Source organism: Rhyacophila brunnea, unplaced genomic scaffold (genome assembly GCF_057557595.1).
Source record: "Rhyacophila brunnea isolate RB1 unplaced genomic scaffold, BYU_Rbru_1.0 scaffold_21, whole genome shotgun sequence".
Lineage (NCBI taxonomy): Eukaryota > Metazoa > Arthropoda > Insecta > Trichoptera > Rhyacophilidae > Rhyacophila > Rhyacophila brunnea.
The window spans coordinates 24,438,165-24,461,951 of NW_028232871.1; the positions used below are offsets into that span (position 1 = coordinate 24,438,165).

The window sequence follows — 23,787 nt, forward strand, 5'->3', positions numbered from 1 at the left end:
GTCATAGTGTTTTGAATTTTCTGCACTCTATTATATTATACTTACTATACTTAATGTACTGATTATAAATGAAATTAAAAAGTTTGTCACCGTTTTAATATCGCTTTTAATTGCAATAATAAATTAATGTGTAGCTGTAGTATAGTAGCGATCAAATATCTATTGTTTAATGTATCAAATTATTCTGCAATAATATATTCCCAGCGAATCAATTTCCAGTAAACAAATCTTAGCTAGATCAGCAAGTTGATTGGCGATATTGGATACGGTATATTATTACATCATATCACAGCACATCATATCATTACGGTGTATTAGCCAAATAATCATTTTTCATGGTATCATATTTTCTTACGACGGTAATAATAAATAATATTTCACAAGCTACTCGATTTAAAACGCTGACTCTATAATTAGTCCAATATGATTATGTACCAGAATTTAATGTTAATGTATTACTTTTTATTGTGTAAATAACGAAGAATAATTTGTCTAAATGTCACTCGAATCCAAGTACCTAGCTCGTAACTATCTCAGTAGATTATAATATGTACTATCATTGTATAATATACTATTGTACCGATACGCTGCTAATAAATCTCACCCTGCTACATCGTAGACTTCATTATCATCATCCTCAACCCACACATCGAACACCACAGTAGTGACCCAACAAAAGTACTAAAGATTGAACTACTACAAGAGTCATTTAATGAAACAGTAATTTAAGTAAACAGTATTCATATAGTTACAACAGGGAACGGGAAGTATATTACCTTCTGGATGTAGTAGAAACAAATTTTAAATATCGAGTGTGGAGAAATATGGGATTAGCTGAAACACGACGTGTCAAAGAATTATATTAATAAAATAAATAAAGAAAGTAACTTCCATCACTGGCTATTATATTTCTATCTTATTAAACTGTTCTGTGCATTACATTCTAGTTGTGTATATTACCTATTGTTACCATCGTAATAGCTGAACGACGATAAGTGTGAATCAAAGTGTTATTGTTATTATAGTCGTGACTAGGGAACCCAATCCCAAGCCAAAATTTTGATCCCGGAATTTCGGGATCACAATTTGACAATCCTGGGATTGGCATTTTTTCCCATAGTTAATATTAAATTTTTATGTAATATACAAATAACATTGATAAAATCGGTCAAAAATAAATCTAGTATAATTATTTATACTATTTAGGACATTTATTGTTAATATTGTGTACGTTAAATATTGGAAATACATATGTCCAATGGAGTAAATCATATTGTAATTAAATAATAATGTGAAAGTAAAACAGTTTTATTTATTTATGAAAAGATAACAAATAAAATAAAATTTCAATTAAAATAAAAAATAACATATTTAACAAGATTAAAGTAATTAAAACATTATTCTGAATAATATAATATAAGTAATCTCCAGAATAGCATTTTAAGGTAGTGCGCATGGGTTACCGAGATTTAAAATAGTAAAGCAAATCATGGTGTATGGCCTTTCCGCTTCATAAATATAAATAGTCAGCCAAATATGAAACTGCCGTAAAACATAATATGAGATCATTGTGAAATTACTTTGTTAAAAGTGCGAAGCATTGTTTTTTCAAATCTTTCTCATTTTTATTATTTATAAAAGTATTTTTTCGTTTTTATTTTATTTTTCATAAAAATTGATAAAAAAATCAATCCCGAAAATTTCGGGATTATGTTTACCAATCCCGGGATTCATAGGTATCTAAAATAGTTCGGGATCCCAGGATTGGAATCCCTAGTCATGACCAAAGTAGAGCCGGTTTGATTTATTTACAATTTATACTTGTGGCGAAAATGTTCAACATTGTTAGACATACCTAAAATGGTCAGCTGATCGCCGTCCGCCACCCTTGCGAACACGAACAGGTATTACCAGGATTGTTTTTTTCGGGGCGGGAGAATGAATGTATTATGTCAAAAATTAAAATAAATTCCTTAACCGCGTATATTGTACTGTAATAAAGTTATCATATAAATGAGCTTTGTCAAATGTGTAAATAATTAGTACCAAATTAAAAAATAAAGTGCCGGTTGTCAATTATATTACCCTCGATTCTAGATTGTATTCAGTTCTATACCCTTCCCCGCAAAGTATATTAAGCCACTGTATAACACTGTTTATATAATATTATAAGCAGTGACGTCCCGTGGGGGTAGGCAGATTGAGCGGTCGCTTGGGGGCGGCAGTTACTCGAAGGCCGGCAAATCGAGGATAATCATTTAGTATATATATAAATAGCTACCTGAACTAAGTAATAACGAATATATCTTTCCTTTAAACAATTCAGCTCACTGGTTGGAAACAAAATGTACTCGTATTAATTAACATCCTAAAAGTTTTAACGGGACCGTATTTTTTTTGTCGAGTTCGCGATGTCTAGTTTATCCTTCGATATCCATGGTGGCCAGAAACGACACATGCACGGATGATACAAAATGCTGTATAAAAAATGGGGTGACATTTTGGCGCTGCTCAGGGGCGGCATTTTGTCCGGGGACGTCACTGATTATAAGCTTTGAAACGTTTGATTATGTTTCTAAAATAAATCGATTTTATGAACGGTCAGAATCAAATAAACCATTTTCAATTGTTCCAATTTCAATTTCGTGTTTTTTTATTGAATACATATTTTTATTTACAACGTTTTTCTTAGATCGTATTCTTATTTGCCCGGTGGTTCCGTGTCCGGTACAAATCTTGCAATCGATTTATAACTAACTTCCCGACTAACTAGACATTTGAAACTTTTAGAATATATCAGAACACGATGCCAATGCATTATTTTAATACTTTTAGCCACCTTTAAGTAGAATTGAATTCATTTTTAGTTAATTCTGTTTTGTATGAAAAGTTATTTCGATACCATTATTGGTTGCTAGGGGGTCGTAGCAATTAAATTATTAAATAATATATACGTGTGTTACTATGGAAATCAATATGAAATGACATTTAATTATTAAGTATTTCTATCGAGTACAATTTTTTTTTGATCGTTTAAGCTAGTCAAGTCAAGTTTATGTGATTCAACAGAAAATTTAAAAACGTTGTATATAAAAAGTTCTTTTTATCTTGCAATTATTAACTTTTTATTTTATTATTTTATTAGGTCTCGGCTTGGAAAAATATAATTATGGTAAGCCTAATTCAGTTTTTATTAAAAATATTTTTTCAGCGTAATATGTGGTTAAGAATTTTCCTGTCGAGCCATAATTATTGTGGGCTATGAATTGTGGGGTCGAAAAAATCTGAGCGAAGAATGTTTCAGACACCTAATTCGACCACAATTTCATATAATTCACGAAAATAATATTCATTCTGTGGTAAAAAATATTTTCGTTGATTCACGAGAGAAATAGAAAAAAAAACGGGATGTATTTTTGATTGCATTAACCTCAATTTATGGAATACGCGTAATTTGGCAAAAAGGTTAACTGTGCTTTTAATATATTCTAAAGTTATTTAGATAAGTTATAATCTTTATAATCCACTAGTAATATGGGCAGACTAGGCATTATCAGAAAGCAACGCATGAAATATTAAAGACAGCAATTCAGAGTGCGATTTATACGGCTAAGCTTAACCCGGATTAGCTTAGAATCATAAGTAGTATTTAAGGTGTTGTAAATCGTCGTTTCTCTAAGTCATCCACTCGTGAATTGCGAGATAATCCTGTTTCTACTTATGTAGTCCATATCTGTACGGTTGTATACTGGAATTTATATTCGATAATATTGTAAATAATGAAGGTTTATTCGATAAAAGTAAACCTATTTCAGAATAGGTATTACGTATAACGTTTTACTGACGTTATCAGATTTTGTTTATAGATTGTCGTAACAGTTTATTACCCTATTAACTTACTGCCAAATAACGATTGTACAAGTTTTCTTTATATCTAAAAGCTCCAGTTAATCTAATCATAGTATATAATATTATTACAATTAGGGATTACAATACCGGTATTTCAGTCTTTTACAATACTGAAATACCGGTTTTAAAAATTCAAAATACCGGCATGTTTGGTATTAAGAAAGCACACTCGTTTACATTTTTGAAAATGAATTATAAGATTTATGTCATACTAAAATGCAAATATATTGACTGCATCCAACAGAGGTGAAATAACAATAAAATAAAATCCATCAAATATATTGTCGCGATGAATTATAATAATAATTCGAAATAGAAAACATCCGTGATAAATGTTCATTTATTCTACAATTATTGATGACTATACAAGCTCTCACGATGGCCGCGCGGCTTAAGCGTCGGAATATTGCGTCATGGGTTCCAGGTTTAAATCCTGGGTCTGGCATGTACACATATTGTTTTTTTTTAATTTGTGTATTGAGTCAGAGTATGGACTTAATAGGTTGAGCAAATGATTGACATCCATTTCTCGTAAAAAAATCTGTTAATACAAACTTAGACTCTGTGGAGGCCCATATGATCTTATTAGGAACGGACAGCCGGACTTATTTGCATTTGAATTTTAGGCTTTAGTTAAAGTTATCAATCTATTGAAATTATTTGTAAAAATCATCACCAGTTCGTCCAGTTCTAAATTATTATGATCAATACAATTTTTAAGTCAACATAATAAATGTAAGTAGGTGGATATTTGAATAAATATATTTACTGATAAGTACAACTGTTTTTTTTATTATTTTAACGAATACCGGTATTAATACCGCCATTCAATAATAAATACCAAAAAACCGGTATTAACATTTTCATCCGGTGTTGCAATCCCTGATTGCAACGAAAGAATAAGATCTGTAAATGGAAATTACAATATTTCATAAACAATAAAAAGGTCATAATCTCTCAATACAAACATAAATTTGTACCCAACGGGCCTCGAACCTGCGTCAATATGGTTTTAGTAAATGTATTTTACTAATTAAACAACGTGTATAATACTTATCACGCCGAATTTTACTAATTATGAGTTCTAAGCTATTTTTTAGATTCCGTCATTAATTTATTAGCTTAACTAAACAGTATCAGCGCATCTTATCTATACAAAAGGCTGCTATCGGTAGCTATCGAGGGTAGTTTATCAAATTTATGTATTGTGGCGGTTAATTGTTACAATACGTTAACCGTCTGAACTATCAAAAAGGGCTATGCTTAACAGCACCTCTCTTGGCTGTGTTAACTTTTAGATCGAGAGTTTATACAGCTTAGACGCTAAACACCTCAACACATAAATATGGTAAACTACATGTGATAGCCGCCAATAGCTGCCGATAGCAGCCTTGTGTATACATAATAGATGCGCAAGATCTCTTTTTTATTTATTTTTTTAACGTAAAACACTTTTAACATAATAAACCATTTTTATATTCATTGAATATGTAAGAATGTGGCATTCGTTATTGAAAATACATTTCTATCAAATGTAATAATTATGCCTGTCACCACCATGATAATATTATTACATACACACACAATATGATTCATTTTTATAAAATTGAAATTTCGCGTCTTTTGTGTCACCTCACGAATTAGGCAATACAAAACACGGCACAAAACAGCTGTCAATGCGAGGATATCTGTCCCGTAGAACTGTATTTGTAAAAATAATATTTAAAATGTAACCCACGCCATTCCTTCATTTTTGACGCGAAGGATAATATGTTGTACTCTCGAGCCCCTTTCGATATGTAAAAATCAATACATATTATAATCGTCGAATGTTAAAGTGAGTATAAAAATAAATGCTTCCGAAGGGGATCCCCGATAGTTAAAATAGTATCTGTTATCACTGTTATCAGTTACCACACCACTCCCCGAGATGAAATCTCGACTCACAGCTTCTGATGTGTATTGTAAAGTAACATAAGGCTGAAGGATTGCAATATTTACATATTATGAATAGGAAGTTTATAATAAAAATAGATAGATAGATATAATAACATGATTAACTAATTATTTTAAACTCACTTGGGGTAGAGTCCTGGATGCCCGATCATGACGTATCTGTTGATGGTGATGGCCAGAACAGTGAAGAGTGAAACGGCGACTAGGCCGTACCTCATCAGCGGGAACAGCCTGCAGAGGAGGCGTCCATGGGGCCACGCCCTCGCCCAGAAAGTGGAAGCACCCAAAGGCAGGTTGAAGCAGCAGAAAAGAAGGTCGGAGCAGGACAGGTTCATTATAAAGACTGCGGTGGCGTTGCGAACCTGGAAAAAAGAGAAACATATTATAATAAGAAGATTGGTCTTAGTATATGGATTTTGAAAATGTACTATTAAAATGAATATACCTACAATATATAAGGGAAAAAAACTGAATCATAAAAATATTAATAAAATTAATTCATTCACGAGTAGATTAAAGAAGATTTCAGCTCAGTTGAATCAATTATGGTAATATAAGAAAATCCTCATTGAGGTGTGAAACGTCTGATGTAACAATACCAGATTAGGTCTGCTTTCTTCTTCTTGTTAGCAGATAGCGGAAGGTACCTTCTAAGCGAGGTTACATGTAAATTGTACGTCAATGGCGAGGGGTGGAGGCAGGCTGTTAATATTCGACATAAATTGTGCACACCAAACTCTGTCAGTCATAATTATTTGTTTTCATTGGACTAAGAATACAATTTGCAGATACGGCTGGTTAGTTTTTTAAATTCAATTAAACCCTGTCTAAACCAAACCATAATAGTTTAGGTTAAGGTCCGACCAAAATAGTGCACACTTTTTCAATCATACTTATTTCTTTTCGTTGAATTAAGAATACACATTACAGATGGTGTTGATTAGTTTTAAAAATTCATTCAGACCTGTCCATACCTAACCGTAATCGATAAAAATATTCTTATGTCCATAAAGGATCTAAAACTATGTATGGTTTAATGTTAATGGCATAATTTTAGATATTTTTTGGAATAATGAATATTTTTTGACCATTTAACTACTTTGGCTTGGATTAGGCAGGGTTTAATTGAATTTTAAAAACTAACAAATTCTCTCTACACATCGTAGTCTTGGTTTAATGGAAACAAAAACGTTTGACTGGCAAAGTTTAGTGTGCACATGTATGTCGGATCTTAAAAGCCTGCTTCCATCTTTCGCCACTGTTATACGTATGCAGTTTGCTGTATCACAGTTCACCGTAAGCTGTTGTATCTGAAACAGATGGCTGTGTAGCATTGAGATCGGTTGTTATTTATACTAATAAATTTACAGATTATACTTATTTGTTGTAGAATATGTATAGATACTAATTAAAGTTTTAAAATAAGTAAAAATATATCAGCCCTGGATGTTATCATAGAGTGTGGGATGGACACTATATAATATTATAATTGTGTTTTATTTTAATTAATTACTGGTACAATGTTTTTCCACCATTAGTTGAGAGTTAAATTATCGTGCTCCACATATTAATCACCAATTACGATTTCTACAAAATATTTTGTTTAGGGTTTATAACATAGGTACCTAAAACCTATGTAACGTTGAAATGCTTCACGGAAAATAGCTTACTTTGAATTGTTGTTGATATATTATGTCAAATTTTTATGATACGGCTAACCGAGTATAAGATTCGGTACACCGTGGCCAAGGGAGGAAACACACTGACAGAAAACCCGGAAACGCTCACGGGTTCCAAAGTGGCAGCCCCAACAATGAACTCAGGTGCTGTAGGTTGATCACTTGCATACATTATAATATACTGATAAGAATGAAATACACCTATAATTTGCTACGTGGCCAATTTGACAGCTTACAATTATTTTGTGTGGCAATATACTATTATAATGGTGTTACTAACCTCTGCAACTAAAATCGATGACTAACTAGGTATACTACTATGCGACGTGCCATCCTGTTGAAACGAAATCTTGTCCATATATTAAAAAAAAACATTGTTCACGATTACAATACTCTCCATTAATGCAACGCGAGCTCTGGCCTAATTTTTGAAGAATCTGGTTGTGATTGTGGTACAATGTGGTTGTTAGTAACGTTGAACAATCACAAACAACCATGCTTTGAGAAAAACACATAAATATTGTGTCCTCACCAGAATCGAACCCAGAACTCTAGGGTGGAAGGCCAGCGTTAATGCACTGCACCACGAGAGCCGCCTCACGTCGATAAGTTGCGCGAATCGACGACTGATTTTCAAAGTAAATTTTGATCTCGTAATTTGGTAGCGTTGTTCGAGCGTCACTCTGTTCATGATAATTTTCAAGATTATAAAAAAGAAGTTTCGGAAGGTAATTATACTTACATATAAACGTGGGGTAAATGCAATAAAACATGCCGAATCCATGGTGATTATAAATATTATACAGGATACATTTAAAATAAGCTTGTTGGTAATAAATCAAACGCGAATATAAATGAAAAAAGCGCCCCAACGATATCAAAAACTCATAGCGGATTATTTTGACGGGAAACATGATTTATCTGCGAGGTTCATCTGTCAAAATTTTCTCCATTATCTATGGCAGATATGAAATACAGCCCTGCGGAAAAGCACCCATAAACACGACTGTTTGATATATTATTATTTTGTATCGTTTAAAGTTTTAAATTATTCCGTGTCGAAACTTTGAGGAAAACTTTGTGTATTGAAACATACGTTAAAGTTTTAAGTGTACACTTTTCAATTACGTACGTATTGTAATAATATGGTAATATTTCATACGGCGACATTGATGGATATGATCAACTGAAAATTTTATCGTAACTTTGCGCTGATTTAAAAGTTTAAAAAAGCTGTCATTAGCCGAGTACAATTTTCGCGGTAAGTATGTACGCCAAATATCTGATATTAAAGTCATTAACGAAGAATACAAGTTTTTCAAATGTTTAAAAGGGTATGAATAAACAGAACATGAACAAACAGAACACGAAAAAACAGAACTATGACATTTCAAGAAAAATATAATATTTTATAAAAAAAATTGTCGTATCTCTATTTTTATTACAACGTTTTTCTTAGCTCGTATTCTTATTTGTCCGGTGGTTCTATATCCGGTATAAATCTTGCAATCGATTTTTAATTAACTTCCCGACTAGCTAGATATTTGAAACTTTTAGAATATATCAGAACACGATGCCAATGCATTTTTTAAAAAATACTTTTAGCCATCTTTAAGTATAATTGAATTCATTTTCAGTTAATTCTGTTTTGTATGAAAAGTTGTTTTGATACCATTATTGGTAATGGGTAATCCTAGCAACTAAACTGTTAAATAATATATACGTGCGTTACTGTGGAAATCAATATGAAATGACATTTCATTATTCAGTATTTCTAGCAAGTACACATATTTTTGATCGTTTAAGCTAGTCAAGTCAAGTTTATATAATTCAACAGAAAATTTAAAAACGTTGTAAGTATATAAAAAGTTCTTTTTATCTTGTAATTATTATGTTGTATAGATTTATAATAACACAGGGTTTCGATACGCTGTAAAAAAATCAAATTTTATAATTTCTGCATTTATAATCGCTGGAAAGCCGGGGCTTAAACGGGACTCAGCTCGGTGTTGTTCGCAAGCTAGGAATATCTCGTCTTAATCAATTTAATATGTTCAAAATATTTGGGTGACTAGGTACAATTAAATAATGAATTTAATAATTCTGTGGAGTTGTGCATGATTATCAACATCAACCAGGTACATTGAGGTTTTTACGCCGAATGGCCAATATGCAGAGATTATATCGAGGGCTTAGTGTCAAACAACACTATCTACAAAAGTGCAACTTTACAGGAGAGCCAAAAATCGTTATTTTAGATTCTTGTAACTCAACAAGGGAAATGTTCATTTAAAACCTAATGTTAATATTTTATAATTTATTGTGTATTGTACATTTATCTTGCTTATGATGATGTTAAAATTTATAGGGATAGTTTTAAAAAAATATGAAAACAAGGGTAACTTATGTAGTTAGCGTTAAACTTTACTGACGATTTAATAAGAAATTAGAAAAGATTGACATAACGTTGTTTGACTATCATGTAGCCGTAAATGTAAAATAACGTTATCTCAAAAAAAAAAAACACATTTTTGTAGATAACGTTGTCTGACTCGATATTATATATTAAATATTTATATATATTTATTTTATAAGGATTTAATTAATAAATAGATACGACAAAAATGAATGTTTTATTTTTCCACTGGCTATTCTGTTTTGTCACTGTTCTGTTTCTTCGTGTTTTATTTTGTCACCGTTCTGTTTATTCAAATTTTAACACGATTTTATTAGCTCTTATTCTTGTTTGTCCAGTACACATTTTTTCTTGTGTGTCCAGTCCTAGCAACTAAATTATTAATATATACGTGCGTTACTATGGAAATCAATATGTAATGTCAAAATGACATTTCAGTATTCTATATTATTTTTTCAGTATTTCTATCAAGTACAAAAAAAAGTATTTATTAATACATAAAATTGTCAAGTTTATATGATTCAACAGAAAATTTTAAAACGTGGTATATAAAAAGTTATTCTTATTTTGTAATTATATTATATCATGTTCTGTTTTTCCGGTTACCGTTTAAAAGCAATACTACAATCAATGAATCAATGGATATGTGGAATTATTATTGGCGGGTTCAGAGGCGTGTAGCCTCGAAGCACTGACTAGTTTTAAGGCCCTTCATCGTAAAAAGAAAATAAAAACTATAAATTTTTACCTAGCCTAACCCTCAAACTACCAACGTGATTAGTAAACATATCAACGAACCCCTTTTATAGAATCGCACCATGTAACTTAATTAATTATTATTTAAATTAACAGTGATTTCACATAATAATCGTATTTTTTTTGATTCAGTGGTTATATTATAGGCTTCTTTTATATTAAATGTAGGGATTTTATTATGCTTCGGATAATATTTTCGGGATCCCACGATGGCCAAGTGGCTTACGCGCCGGCTTTTGGCCCATTTCAGACGGGACACCGGTGTCGCGCTCGTATATAATAAGGAGGCCTTTGTATTCGAATAACGGGCCCATATTATTATGTTTATGAACTCCCCAAAGCTAATGAGTCAACGCGTGTCCGGTACACTTTTCCGTCGTCCGCTACATTCTCAAGCCGCCGATACACCTGCTTTTATTACCGCAGCGAGTTTTATGTTCTAATTTATAACGCGAAATTATGCGTCGACTCATTAGCTCTGGGGCATTCATAAACATAATACAAAGGCCCCTTTATTCGAATACAAAGGCCTTATATATTATATCGAGCGCGACACCGATGTCCCGTCTGAAACGGGCCTTTAATGTCGTGGTTCACAGGTTCAAGTCTGGCAAATACACATATTGTTTTTCAATTTGTGTTTGAGTCAGCGTATGTACCTAATAGGTTGTGCAAGTGGCCAACAGTCATTTCTCGTAAAAAAACAAAATTCTGTTAATAAACCTCTACTCTGTAAATAATAAATAAAAAGTGTCTAATAGAATCGCACATGGCCAAGAAATAAGTAAAAATATTTTATACTCAATTTGTCAGAAATACGCATTTTTTAAAGACTGTGGGTAGGTATAATTCGATAATTATTATTATAATACCGTTGTGAACTATTTCGAAATCCCATTTTAAATCTTATGACGAATCGATTGCATAATCTGCGTCAAATAAAACGGCCGCTGAGAATTATTAGAATTATATTATCATTGCCAGTGGGGTTCAATCGACGTCTCAATGGATGGCGAGTAAACAAGCCCATTATCAAGGAAGCTCAAAATAAATTACTCGATTACATACCACAAACTGGATAAAAGTTTATGTAGATAACTGGCTATGCAATTAGTACACATGTCGAAAATCAATTATAACAGTCTAGATAGAAAAAAATCGCACACTTGCCGAGAAATAAGCATACAAATTATTTATAACTTTCCTTGAAATAAATTATTGAATCATATAAAATTACATATATAAGTTTTTTCACCGAAAGTACACGTGTCGTATATAATTACGGCAACTCAACCTAATTTAACGGAGTTTTCTACGCATGTTGTTTGTTCATTTAATTTTATAATTTGTTTACGAATCAAATTTCCATTATAAAAAAACCCGCTGGGAGCATAATAAAATTGTGATAATTTCTGTTGAAATAATTTTGATATCCAAGAATATGTAATACATATTATTTAACCTAATGGAGTTTTTTTTTTTACCTAAACCTAAATATTAAATAATTACAAGATAAAAAAAACTTTTTATATACAAGGTTTTTAAATTTTCTGTTGAATCATATAAACTTGAATTGACTAGCTTAAACGATCAAAAAAATTTGTACTTAATAGAAATACTGAATAAATATAGAATACTGAAATGTCATTTTGACATTTCATATTGATTTCCATAGTAACGCACGTATATATTAATAATTTAGTTGCTAGGACCCCTAGCAACCAATAATAGTGTTTTGCTTTTTTCGGATTTCTTCCGAAATAACTTTTCATACAAAACAGAATTAACTGAAAATGAATTCAATTCTACTTAAATATGGCTAACAGTATTAAAATAATGCATCGGCATCGTGTTCTGATATATTCTAAAAGTTTCAAATGTCTAGCTAGTCGGGAAGTTAATTAAAAATCGATTGCAAGATTTGTACTGGATAAACAACCACCGGACAAATAAGAATACGACCTAACAAAAACGTTGTAAAATACAACATATATGGGAATAAGCATGTCCGCTATTATAGTTGTCAGAATCTGGGAAGTTAGTGAATTGCCCTTAGAAAGAGCACATTCCATTGTATACTTAGATTGTACTCTGGATGATAACTGGGATCATATCCTTGAAAAAGCCATGGAAATTTTATTCGACTGAGGAAAATACTATGTACTACATAAGAACACAGTATGTAAGCCACGACCCAAACCTGGGTACTAAACCCCCCCCCCAATCTTTGTATGTACGCCTGATAATTCTCAAGGAATACTTTGATTCATCAACTTTCCGAAATTGATATTGCGAAACGTTTAAGGGGGGACGTCCGCCGACGTAGGTCAAAATGGAGCTTTTATGCTAATTTCAAAGCATGATCCTGGACATTTCTTAAACGTTGTAGATAATCTATTTATATAATTTTGTACATGTTCAAACACGCGCGTTAATATGATCTTACTCCCTACTTCATTTATCGTTTGTAAATTTATGGCAACGGCCGTATGTTGTAGTTTAACCACTGGGAAATGCCAATAGGAATCGCGTATTTCAAAAAAATACTACCTTATTCTTAGGTCAATAATTATTATAAAGCAAACATTATTCGTAGAATGTTTATCACATTTAAATAGTCTAAGATATAGCTTATAATCATTATCTTTAGCATTATCTTCAAATGTGTTAATCTTGCCCATTTTTTGAATAATAAAATGCCTAATTCTTGTCAAATTTGTGATCACAGAGATTATCAATATAATTTTTTGTCGTAAATATTTCACTATAAAAATGTCGACATAAATTTTACTAATGGTTTTATAAATGCGTTTAAAAATTAATAAAGCTAAAAAATATTAACACCATTGCACTTGGATGTACCGAAATATGAAGTATACGAGAGGTTTAAAAGAATACTATTTTATGTAATAAAAATACTTAATGCAGTCATCAAATGTTTAAAATAAATATAAAGGATAATAAGGCTTCAAAATTATATAAATAGATTATCTATCTATTTAAGGAATGTCCAGGATCATGCTTTGAAAATAGCATAAAAGCTCCATTTTTACCTACGCTGAGCATGTGGGCCGTTAATATAACTGTGATTTATTGCATACAGTTAAAAGTAGATAGATATGATAGATAGAGTCGTTTAATGAATTATTTTATTTATTTTAATTTAATTAAATTTGATTAAAATTACTAATTAATTCGAGAAGTACCGGAAAACCTCGACCTAGTTCCGATAAAACCCCAAATCCTTAAGCCAGACGTGTACCAGCTTCAACTGACCTAGTCCGGAAGTCATTTTGGCATGTCCTTACTAATTACATTATCAATTTGGTAGGCAATGTGAGTAAGAATTATCCCGTTCGCCTGACTTGGATTAGCCGACACGCTCTTTGATAATTTTTCATTTTATTATTAATTGAAATGCCCACTTTGCAAATTGGACTATATTGCTGTGGATGGCAGTATTGCCAGCTGTCATTTACAAAAATATGTCAGATGGGGTAAACACATTAGTTAGATGTTTGAGGTTTTTTTTTTACGAGAATACAGTTTAAATTTGAATATAATATTACTGGCAAGTATTTACCTGTCAACATTCTTATAGGTACGTTTACCTGTGTGTTCTATTTTAATGTCTTTGTTCTGGTGTTTCAGACTCAATTATTTATCTGTTAGCTGCTGCATCACCCTTGCGGAGTCTTTGTAGAGTCTCCTGTCTTTTCCGAGCATGCCATCGCTGAAATCGTTCATTTGTCTAACGGCGGCGTTTAGCTGATGGTTCGTTCTCATCCGTAATATTTCTAGTTTTTTATTGATTGTGTATGTTGCCAAAGGTTAGAGCCGTTTCACACGAGACACTGGTGTCGACACCAGTGTCTCTGGACACTGCATATACATGTAAATGAACGCAACACACGTGTTTACCGACAAAGTTTATTGTGCACTATTTACGACAAATCTTAACAGCCTTCTTCCATCCTTCGCCACTGCCATATACGACAGATAGGCTAGATCAGTGCTCCACAACCGGTGCGCCGCGGCACACTGGTGGTGTGCCGCGGTGCAATAGCCAAATCTGCGTACATGGCTGGTAATATATTTAAGCACCTGCATGAACTTAATAAAACAATGCAAGGTCAGAATGGAAATATATTGACGTGCTCTGATAAATTAGCAGAATTCAAAAATAAACTCGAACTTTGGCAGAAGGAGTTAAGACAAGGATCTCTACAAATGTTCCAAAGGAACTACCAGACCACCATTGAAAACAAGCAATCAATTTTGGATCCGTCTCAAAAACATTTAACTTTGCTGCAAAAGAAATTTCATCAGTACTTTCATACAATCAATGCGACTGCATACGAAACCTTTTTGCAACCAATGCCGAAAATTCTATAGAAGCGCTTTTTTCCTATAAATTCGAGAGGAATTTGTTGAATTGATAAATGACAGGACGCTAAAACTGTACTTCGCCGATGTTCCATTGGTTATTTTCTGGATTTCGGTTAATAAAAAATATCCTCGGATTTCCGACAAAACTACCGCAGTTCAGCTCCCATTTTTAAGCCAAAAAAGTCGCCTGCACAATTTATTATTATTGTGTCAATACTCGACAAATAATTATTCCTAACCCGACAACTAACCATAATTATATTAATATAATATTACCATACGAAAAATTGCTAAACATAAAATCAATACCATTAATTTTACTTCGAACACTATTTTAAAAATGCTATTTTAGAGTATCACGCTGTCTTCAACCTAAGCTATAGATAGGGGGGCCGCCAAAGATCTTGGCCTGGGGTCCTTCTTCAGGATGTGGGGTCCATGTTTTGGTGTATAAATTGTTTTACGTGTGGTGTGCCGCGGAATTCTGGGAATACTTTTGGTGTGCCGTGGGTGGGAAAAGGTTGCGGAGCACTGGGCTAGATGACCAAAAAATGGTAGTTAGTTGGCAACACTGGACTAGATACGCACAATATGATATCACATTTCGATTGGTGTAAGTAAAGTATTCTCGTAAATTAACAATGTCAGCCATACAGCTCATTTCTCATCCTTCAAAAAGTTTGCGGTATTTTAAAGGTCTCTTTCCATCAGTGGATTAATATTATTTTTTGTGCCCCTTAAAGATCGAAATTTATCATTTTCACGACAAATGGAAAATTGAGTATTTCTTTGTGATGTTAAAAGACAAATGTTATTATTTAAGTTATAACACTTCAGTGTTCTCAGTCAAGTAACATGTTTATTTAAGTTGGAGAATAATAATGTGAGAGTGTGGTAGGCAGTGGTGAAGGGTGGAAGTAGGGTGTTAATTAAAATTCAATTGAACCTTGCCTAATCTAAGCCATACTCGATAATAGTAAAAAATATTCGTTTATCTATAAAATATTTCAAATTATACCATTAAACAACTCATAATTTTAAGTATTTTATAGATGGAAAAATATATTTCATCGATTATGGTTTGGTTTGGCCAGGGATTGATTAATTTTAATAGATGCACTACCACCATCTGTAATATGTATTCTTAATTCGACGAAAACAAATAAGTATGACTGAAAAAGTGTCGCTATTTTGTCGGATCGCCCATAGCATACCTAAACTATTATCGTTTGGTTTACACAGGGTTTAATTGAATTCTAAAAACTAACCAGCATCATCTGCAAATTGTATTTTTAGTTCAATGAAAACAAATAAGTATGACTAACAAAGTTTAGTGTGCACTATTTATGTCGAAACAGCCTACCTCCACCCTTCGCCACTAGTGATAGGTATGACCTCCACAAAGGGTACTTACTTCGGGGTTATTACCATTTAAAAATATATGGTTGTGCCATACAATTTTTGGTTGTTGTGTGTTGATACTCGACAACTTCATAATTCGATGTGTTAAAAAATCGCTAAAAATATACTGAATTTTATTTGACCTCGAACACCATTTGGAAAACGCTATTGTAGAGTGTAGAGCGTTAAACTGCCTTTAACCTTAGGGGTTCCCGCTTCAGGATGTGGGGGGCATGGTGATAAGGTCACAGCCTACTTGAAGTTGGACATGTCTGGCTTATAATATCTATTCTCTAGAATATGTAAACTCCCCTCTAATACTGATGTAAAATTAATATTACATAGGTATTATACATAGTATTATAAGCATCATCGGTATGTACGCTATATATATATATATATATTATATATCCTTTGAAGCATACATTGTAATCTAATTTCATAGAATTTTCGAGAATATAATGCTTTGTACATACACTACGATAAATACATAGCTTTACAGGTAAAACATAAGGCATTCATATACAACATATCACTATTGACTATACAATATATCAGCTGTTGACAACATAACGCATTCGAACCCAGGATTCCAATTACAGACTAGAAATAATGTTTTTTATGTCGTAAAAAAAAGTTACACATAAATGAGTTTCCTATCAATAGCGTAATACAAAAAAAACATGGTCATTTGTTAAAAGACATCTCAAACCTTTTTAAACATACGTATGAAATTGGGTTACATGTAAGTTGTATGTATGTAGTTCATCGTGGGACACTTATTAGTGCGCCGCAGTACGTGAAACATGAGTTCGTATAACATTTTATCAAATGACGAGTTCTTGGTTGAACATTTCACCGTGCAATACATTTGTACGTATCTTACAAAATGCGGCGATGTTTGCAAATAGTATTGTTCCAACTAGATTAACCCTAACCGAACCTAGTAAAGACATCTCATAAAATTCACCACATGTTGTAGCATACGTACAAATATACCCCACGGTGAAATGTTCAATGAAGAACTCGTCATTTGATTAAATGTTACACGAACTCATGTTTCACGTACTGCGGCGCACGAATAGGTGTCCTGCGGTGAACTGTTTACGTACAAATTTCCGGATACGATGAAATTGACGATGAATATTATAATAGAAGATTGTAGTTTTAATATCATTTTATTATTAAAAGCAATCCAATACAAATTCATTCGAATTACTTTTACGCGAATATGTTAAACTAATTGAGAGATTAATTAATAAGCAAATAAGGCATCATGACTTTTCGTGTATACTATCACCTCAATTAGATGAATCACAAAGTATAGTGCATCTCTCTAATTATATATACGCATTCGATCACATCACAATACTAGATGTGTATAATATTTTCAATACGTGTTTTATACATCTTAGGATTGTCATGATTAAAAGTAATATCTACCTAATTGCAAATCACACTATCAGATTTGGTTGTTTTATAGACTATATGTACACCAAGTCGCTTACCAGTATAATGTAATAAACAATAATTACAAGATAAAAAGAACTTTTTATACCTATACAACGTTTTTAAATTTTCTGTTGAATTATTATGCTCAATATGATCAAACTTGTACTTGATATGAAGTAAATAAAAAACAAACAAACAAATATAGAATACTGAAATGTCATTTTGACATTTCATTTTGATTTCCATAGTAACGCACGTATATATTAATAATTTAGTTGCTAGGACCACCCCCTTAGAAACCAATAATAGTCTTTTTACGGATTTTTCTGAAATAACTTTCCATACAAAACAGAATCAACTGAAAATGAATTCAATTCTGCTTAAAGGTGGCTAATCGTATTAAAAGAATGCATTGGCATCGTGTTCTGATATAGGGTAAGAGCTACTATTATGGGCCAGCTTCAATTATTGGCCACTTGCAGATAAAATCTAGTTTTTTAAGATATTAAATCAACATTGCCATCTGTTCAGTTATTAAGAAATCTCGTCAATTGTTCCTCCGTTGGTAAAACAGATAATTGTTACTTTTAGCATTATAAAACAACCTCAAAACCGCATTTTTATCTGACAGTTCGAGCGAAACCGTGAAATAAGTGCGATTTGTTGTAAATTGTACAAGGACATGACTTCTGTTAAAAGGTATGTTAAACATTTAATATCATACAAAATGCTAATCCAATTGACAAGTATCTATGTATTTGGTTTATGTATATATCATTAGACATATATTTTGGAAAAAATAGGTGGGTAGGTATATTATGATGGTGGCCAATAACTGATTCCAAAATACGTCGATTTTCCTTTATCGGCCGGCCTTGCTAATAATAGAATATGTGACTAATTAGTAAAGTATTACATTTATTTTTATTAGTTGAATAGTGTTTTAACAGTATTATTAATCATCTTTGTTTTTATTATATTTCTCTGACATTCGTAGATAAATGTTGGCCACCTGGCCCATAATTGTAGTTTTGATGGCCGATAATAGAAACTTTTTTCTTGATTGTTCCAGAATAAAAATGCATCAAAATAAACGAATGAAATATAGTCAAGAACTGAAGAATAAAAGAAGCAATAGAGTATATGAAAGACCATAGTGAAGAGTCTTTGCGTTCAGTAACAAGAAGATTTGAAATACCAAGAAGCACACTAAAATTCCTTCCGCAAAAATCCTCTACTGAAAAGTTATGTATGCTGTTCCTACTGTGAGAAAACTTCAATGATTCTCATTTATCCTTTATGCTACGTCAAGTTGTTTGTTAACTTCTATCAGGGAGGTATAATATTTCTTTTAAATTTTTAAAATCAATTTCCAACAAGCTTTACGTATTTAATTAAATATGCCTATCTCCCTGTAACTCAATGTGAATGTGTTCTTTGTATTTTTAAGTAATATGTTACGTATGTCTAATAAAATGACGATAAAGTTGCATTAAGTACTTGATTGAACACTTAATAATGATGTGTGATCATAATATTACACAAACTGTTTTTTTAATTTTTGTTTAAATAATGTTATTACAGCAATTTCGGGGTGGCCAATAATTGCATTTTTTGGTGGCCAATAATTGAAAAAAGTGGCCAATAATTGTAGATTTCTGCCTTTTTTTTGATCATTTTTTTATGATGTAAAATATATTTTTTTAAATGTTCTGATAATTGATTATTATAAATAAATAAACAATTTAACAAATAATATTTTTTTATTTCACCTTCCTAATGATATGTGTCTACAAAAAATTAACAAAGTTAAAAAAATCCTTAACTGGCCAATAATTGTAGCTCTTCCCCTATTCTAAAAGCTTCAAATGCCTAGCTCGGGAAGTTAGTTAAAAATCGATTGCAAGATTTGTGCTGGACAAATAACCACCGGACAAACAAGAATACGAGCTATTAAAAGCGTTGTAAAATGGTTCCGGAAGAAAACAATAAACCAATGGTTATTTTAAGGCAACATTTTGTAATGTTTCATTTAGTTCGTTTTAACATAACTGTTTTTAAGTAAAATTAGGTATATTTTTTATAAAATAGCGTGTTTTTTCAGACTGTATGAATAGTTTGAAATAATATGTATAACTAACCCAAAATTTATTTTATCATTCAATGCATACCTACAACGTGTCGCTTATTAATAATTAAGGAAAACATTAATATTGTCTGCGTTGCAGCCACTCCTTGTTATGAGACCGCCAGAATAGGCCCAATCCCTGAAGGCTGGTTAATTTAGTGGATATTATTAGTAAAATATAAAAAATAGGGAATGGTTAGGACGGTAAAATTTAACAGGGGCTATCACCGTATTTCTGATATGATAAGAACAACAAAAATTAGTGATTCAGTTGTTTTCATTATGCTATAATCGTTATAATTGTTGTTGTCAAAATACCCGTAATAATTTTGTTGTATGTGATTTAATTTTGAACCGTGTTAGAAATATGTGTAAAATAACGTGTATTAATTTATATTGGAAACTTTAAACAGCATTTTTTGAGGACATTTAAAAAAAACTATGAAACCATGCAATTTTTAAAGTTTTGATTATAAATTTCCCTAACAAATCTTTATAATCAACTATTTTTTTTATTCAACGAATAATTCACAAGATTAAAGAATGTACCATTATAATTATTTAAGATAGATAATTTTGAAAAACACTTTCTGAGAAAATATATTATAACCAATAGAAAAAATCTTTTTGAAAAAAGTAAGCCACCCCGGCAGGGAATCGAACCCTGCATCTCCTGGGTTTACGCCCCGTCCGTGCATTACCTCTATGCTACAAGGTGGCGTACTAATTGCTACAAATTTTAACTATTGGCCTTTTTTAATACTCACTTATCAGCGTTCTTCTAAATCAAGCTACTTTGGCAATCGGTTTTTTGTTTATTAAATCAAAGTAGATGCCTATTACTTCAATTACTAACCGACGTAAAAAAGGCCAATAGTTAAAATTTGTCGCAATTAGTACGTCACCTTGTAGTGTAGAGGTAACTTTTTTAAGGTTACTTTTTTCAAAAATATTTTTTATATTGGTTATAATATATTTTCTCAGAAAGTGTTTTTCAAAATTTTCTATCTTAAATAATTATAATGGTACATTCTTTAATCTTGTGAATTATTCGTTGAATAAAAAAAATAGTTGATTATAAAGATTTGTTAGGGAAATTTATAATACTTACAAAATACTACTAAACTGCAAAGTAATGAATGGGTGAGTTAAAAATAATAAGTCTCCTAGTCAACGATACTCATATTTCTATGAGCCTGCCCGATAATGATTCCGGTCTCTTTAGGATTCCTATATGATGACACCTTTTGGTGGTATTAAAATGTTTTCGACATATGCATACATATTCTAAATAGTGATTTATATATTATTATATTCTAGCAACCTCAAGTAATATTTACATAAATTCTCAAAATAATTTACCTATACAACGCGATTACAATAGCACTTGCGTAGATGATTTTGACTAGATACTCGTATCTTGTGATATTATAATAATTTATGAAATTAATATTAATTGTAATAATAAGGTATTGTCAGTGGCACTATACTTCAATGTGCGCCATGGACGTCTCCAGGAAACATCGTCACTCCCTGTAACAAGTCTGTCGTTTTACATAGTTCAACATCTAAGATGAAGCATCCCGAAACTCGTTTTCGGTTATGTTATATTGGAGAGTAGCCCTACTAAACCTTATCCGACAACCGCAGCCGTTTAGAGTACGTATATACGGTTCAATATGAAACTTATTCAGTTTCTGATTCACATTTCATCTCAAAGTCATTGATGATTTTTCTTTTACCATACAAATCAATTTTGATGGGGATTGTAAGACACCATAATTTAAGAAGTCGTACCAAGAATTAAGAGATACCAACATAATAAAAATCATATTGTGTTTTATAATCGATACAATATGGTATTTTATCAGAATCATCACAAATTCAGTCATCAATTTGAATAAAAAACTATTAAAAATGCGATATTTGTTCTAATAGAAGCAGAACATGTGAAATTTATTAATTAAAATAGATATAATGAATGATACATACTGGTGAAAAACCCCTTTAGAACACATGACAAAATTAATACAGATAAAAAAATGTACGGTTTGTATGTATTTATTCATTGTCTCTTTTGAGTAAGTGGCTTGTCGCTTGGAAACCGCCTTGCGAATTAAAATCTTATTTGATAAATGGCCATTTAATGACTATTAACTAACTAATAATAAGGTGCTATCGAAAGTTAAATTTTAATTTAAGTTAGTTAAATATTTTGTACTTAGTGAAATTTTGTAGTTCATTTCAATGTGCATACAGTAGGTATTTCGTTATGATATATAAAAAGGCGCGTAGTATATCTATGGTGACACGCTTTCTCCCTTCATCATAACGTTCCATCTTTGTCCCCCCAACACAATCTTTGTTTGTTTAACGATAAAATTTATTTTCCAAGACATTCGGAGATTCCTTACCCCGCGGTTTGGTTCAAATACACATCCACTCATGGGGATAAATAATTTATCGTAATTTGTGTAGCTTAATAATTTTTGCATTCTTTTATTTTGTCAAGTGACTGAATAAACCATGACGACACCACCAAATATCATATTTTCATTCTATAATCACTCGTGTTTTCAAAATGTTTGCTAACTATCATGGCAATGAGGTACTATCATCCCGGTCCCTCCTGTCATGTAGGAGTACCGGGGAAGTATCATTATGTTGCCCGGATGTTTTAATCTTTGATTGAACTCTGACTGTGAAAAATACCTATCTTTTTAAAGATGTTTTAACGTCTCACCTGTTTCATGGATAACCGCCACTGGTTCACCTGTTTAACAACGACCCCCACTGACCTTTGGCTTCCAGCACCCTACAAGGGAGGAGAAAATTACTCCCACTTAAAAATTATTGGTGTAAAGTGTACGTTAAATATTACTGGTCTATATTACACAATGCAGCCATTTGTTACTGTCATACCCAGTAGACTTTTTCGAAATATTAACTTCGTTATTCTTTCATTAAAAAAGGCTTCATCGATCTATTGTTAAACCTTTGTTTTATGACATCCTTTGTTAAGAGTTTAAAGCTTGTATTGTCTGACGTAAACGACAATATGTCACTTTACAATAAGGTGGGTATAAAAGATTACCGATAGAAATTGTTGCCATTGTATAAAATTCAATTTTTAGAAAACGTCGGACAGTCAACGTCGATATCATTTTTGTCTTTGGAAATTAATTAAAAATGTTAAAAACATGAACTTGGCGTAAACATGATTGTTTTACTTTCCAACATAAATAATTAATTTTGGATAATTAGTAGATACTGAAAATATTTTTTTATTTAAAACATAGTGCTACAAATAAAAAGACAATGGCTTGTAGAATTGATATAGGTATTTTTAATATATTGGTAAGATATGTGAATTGATCTAGTATTGTAAGTGTGATTAACTGACCAAATCAGAGTCAGTTTAATTTTTGATTGAAATTCGCACGTTTAGCCGTCCCCGAGCTTCAGCAAAAAGGACGAGACAAAAGCGGCAGCAGCGGCTGTTACATCGAATTTTTGCCTTTTTATACCTGATAAGAGAATTAGTTTTTCTTTGACCGTGTTAGTAAGCATACGATTCAAAATGTAACTACTCCAGACTTCTGGGACACGAGAGCGTGTTGCAATATCGAGTTTCTTTCAATAAATTAGAATCAATTGCATAATTGTGTATAACAATAAAATGATTGTTATTTTTTGAATGT

The 23,787-nt window shown here is 31.8% G+C and overlaps 1 protein-coding gene across 1 annotated transcript in view; it reads right to left on the reverse strand.

Moving 5' to 3' along the window:
* The window catches only part of LOC147070885 (G protein-coupled receptor moody), a 139,327-nt gene that overhangs the window by 51,608 nt on the left and 63,932 nt on the right, over positions 1-23,787 (reverse strand). The window contains exon 2 of the mRNA XM_085948726.1: positions 5,989-6,227. Coding sequence (XP_085804852.1) covers positions 5,989-6,227 — 239 coding nt within the window. The remainder of the gene's footprint in view (positions 1-5,988; positions 6,228-23,787) is intronic.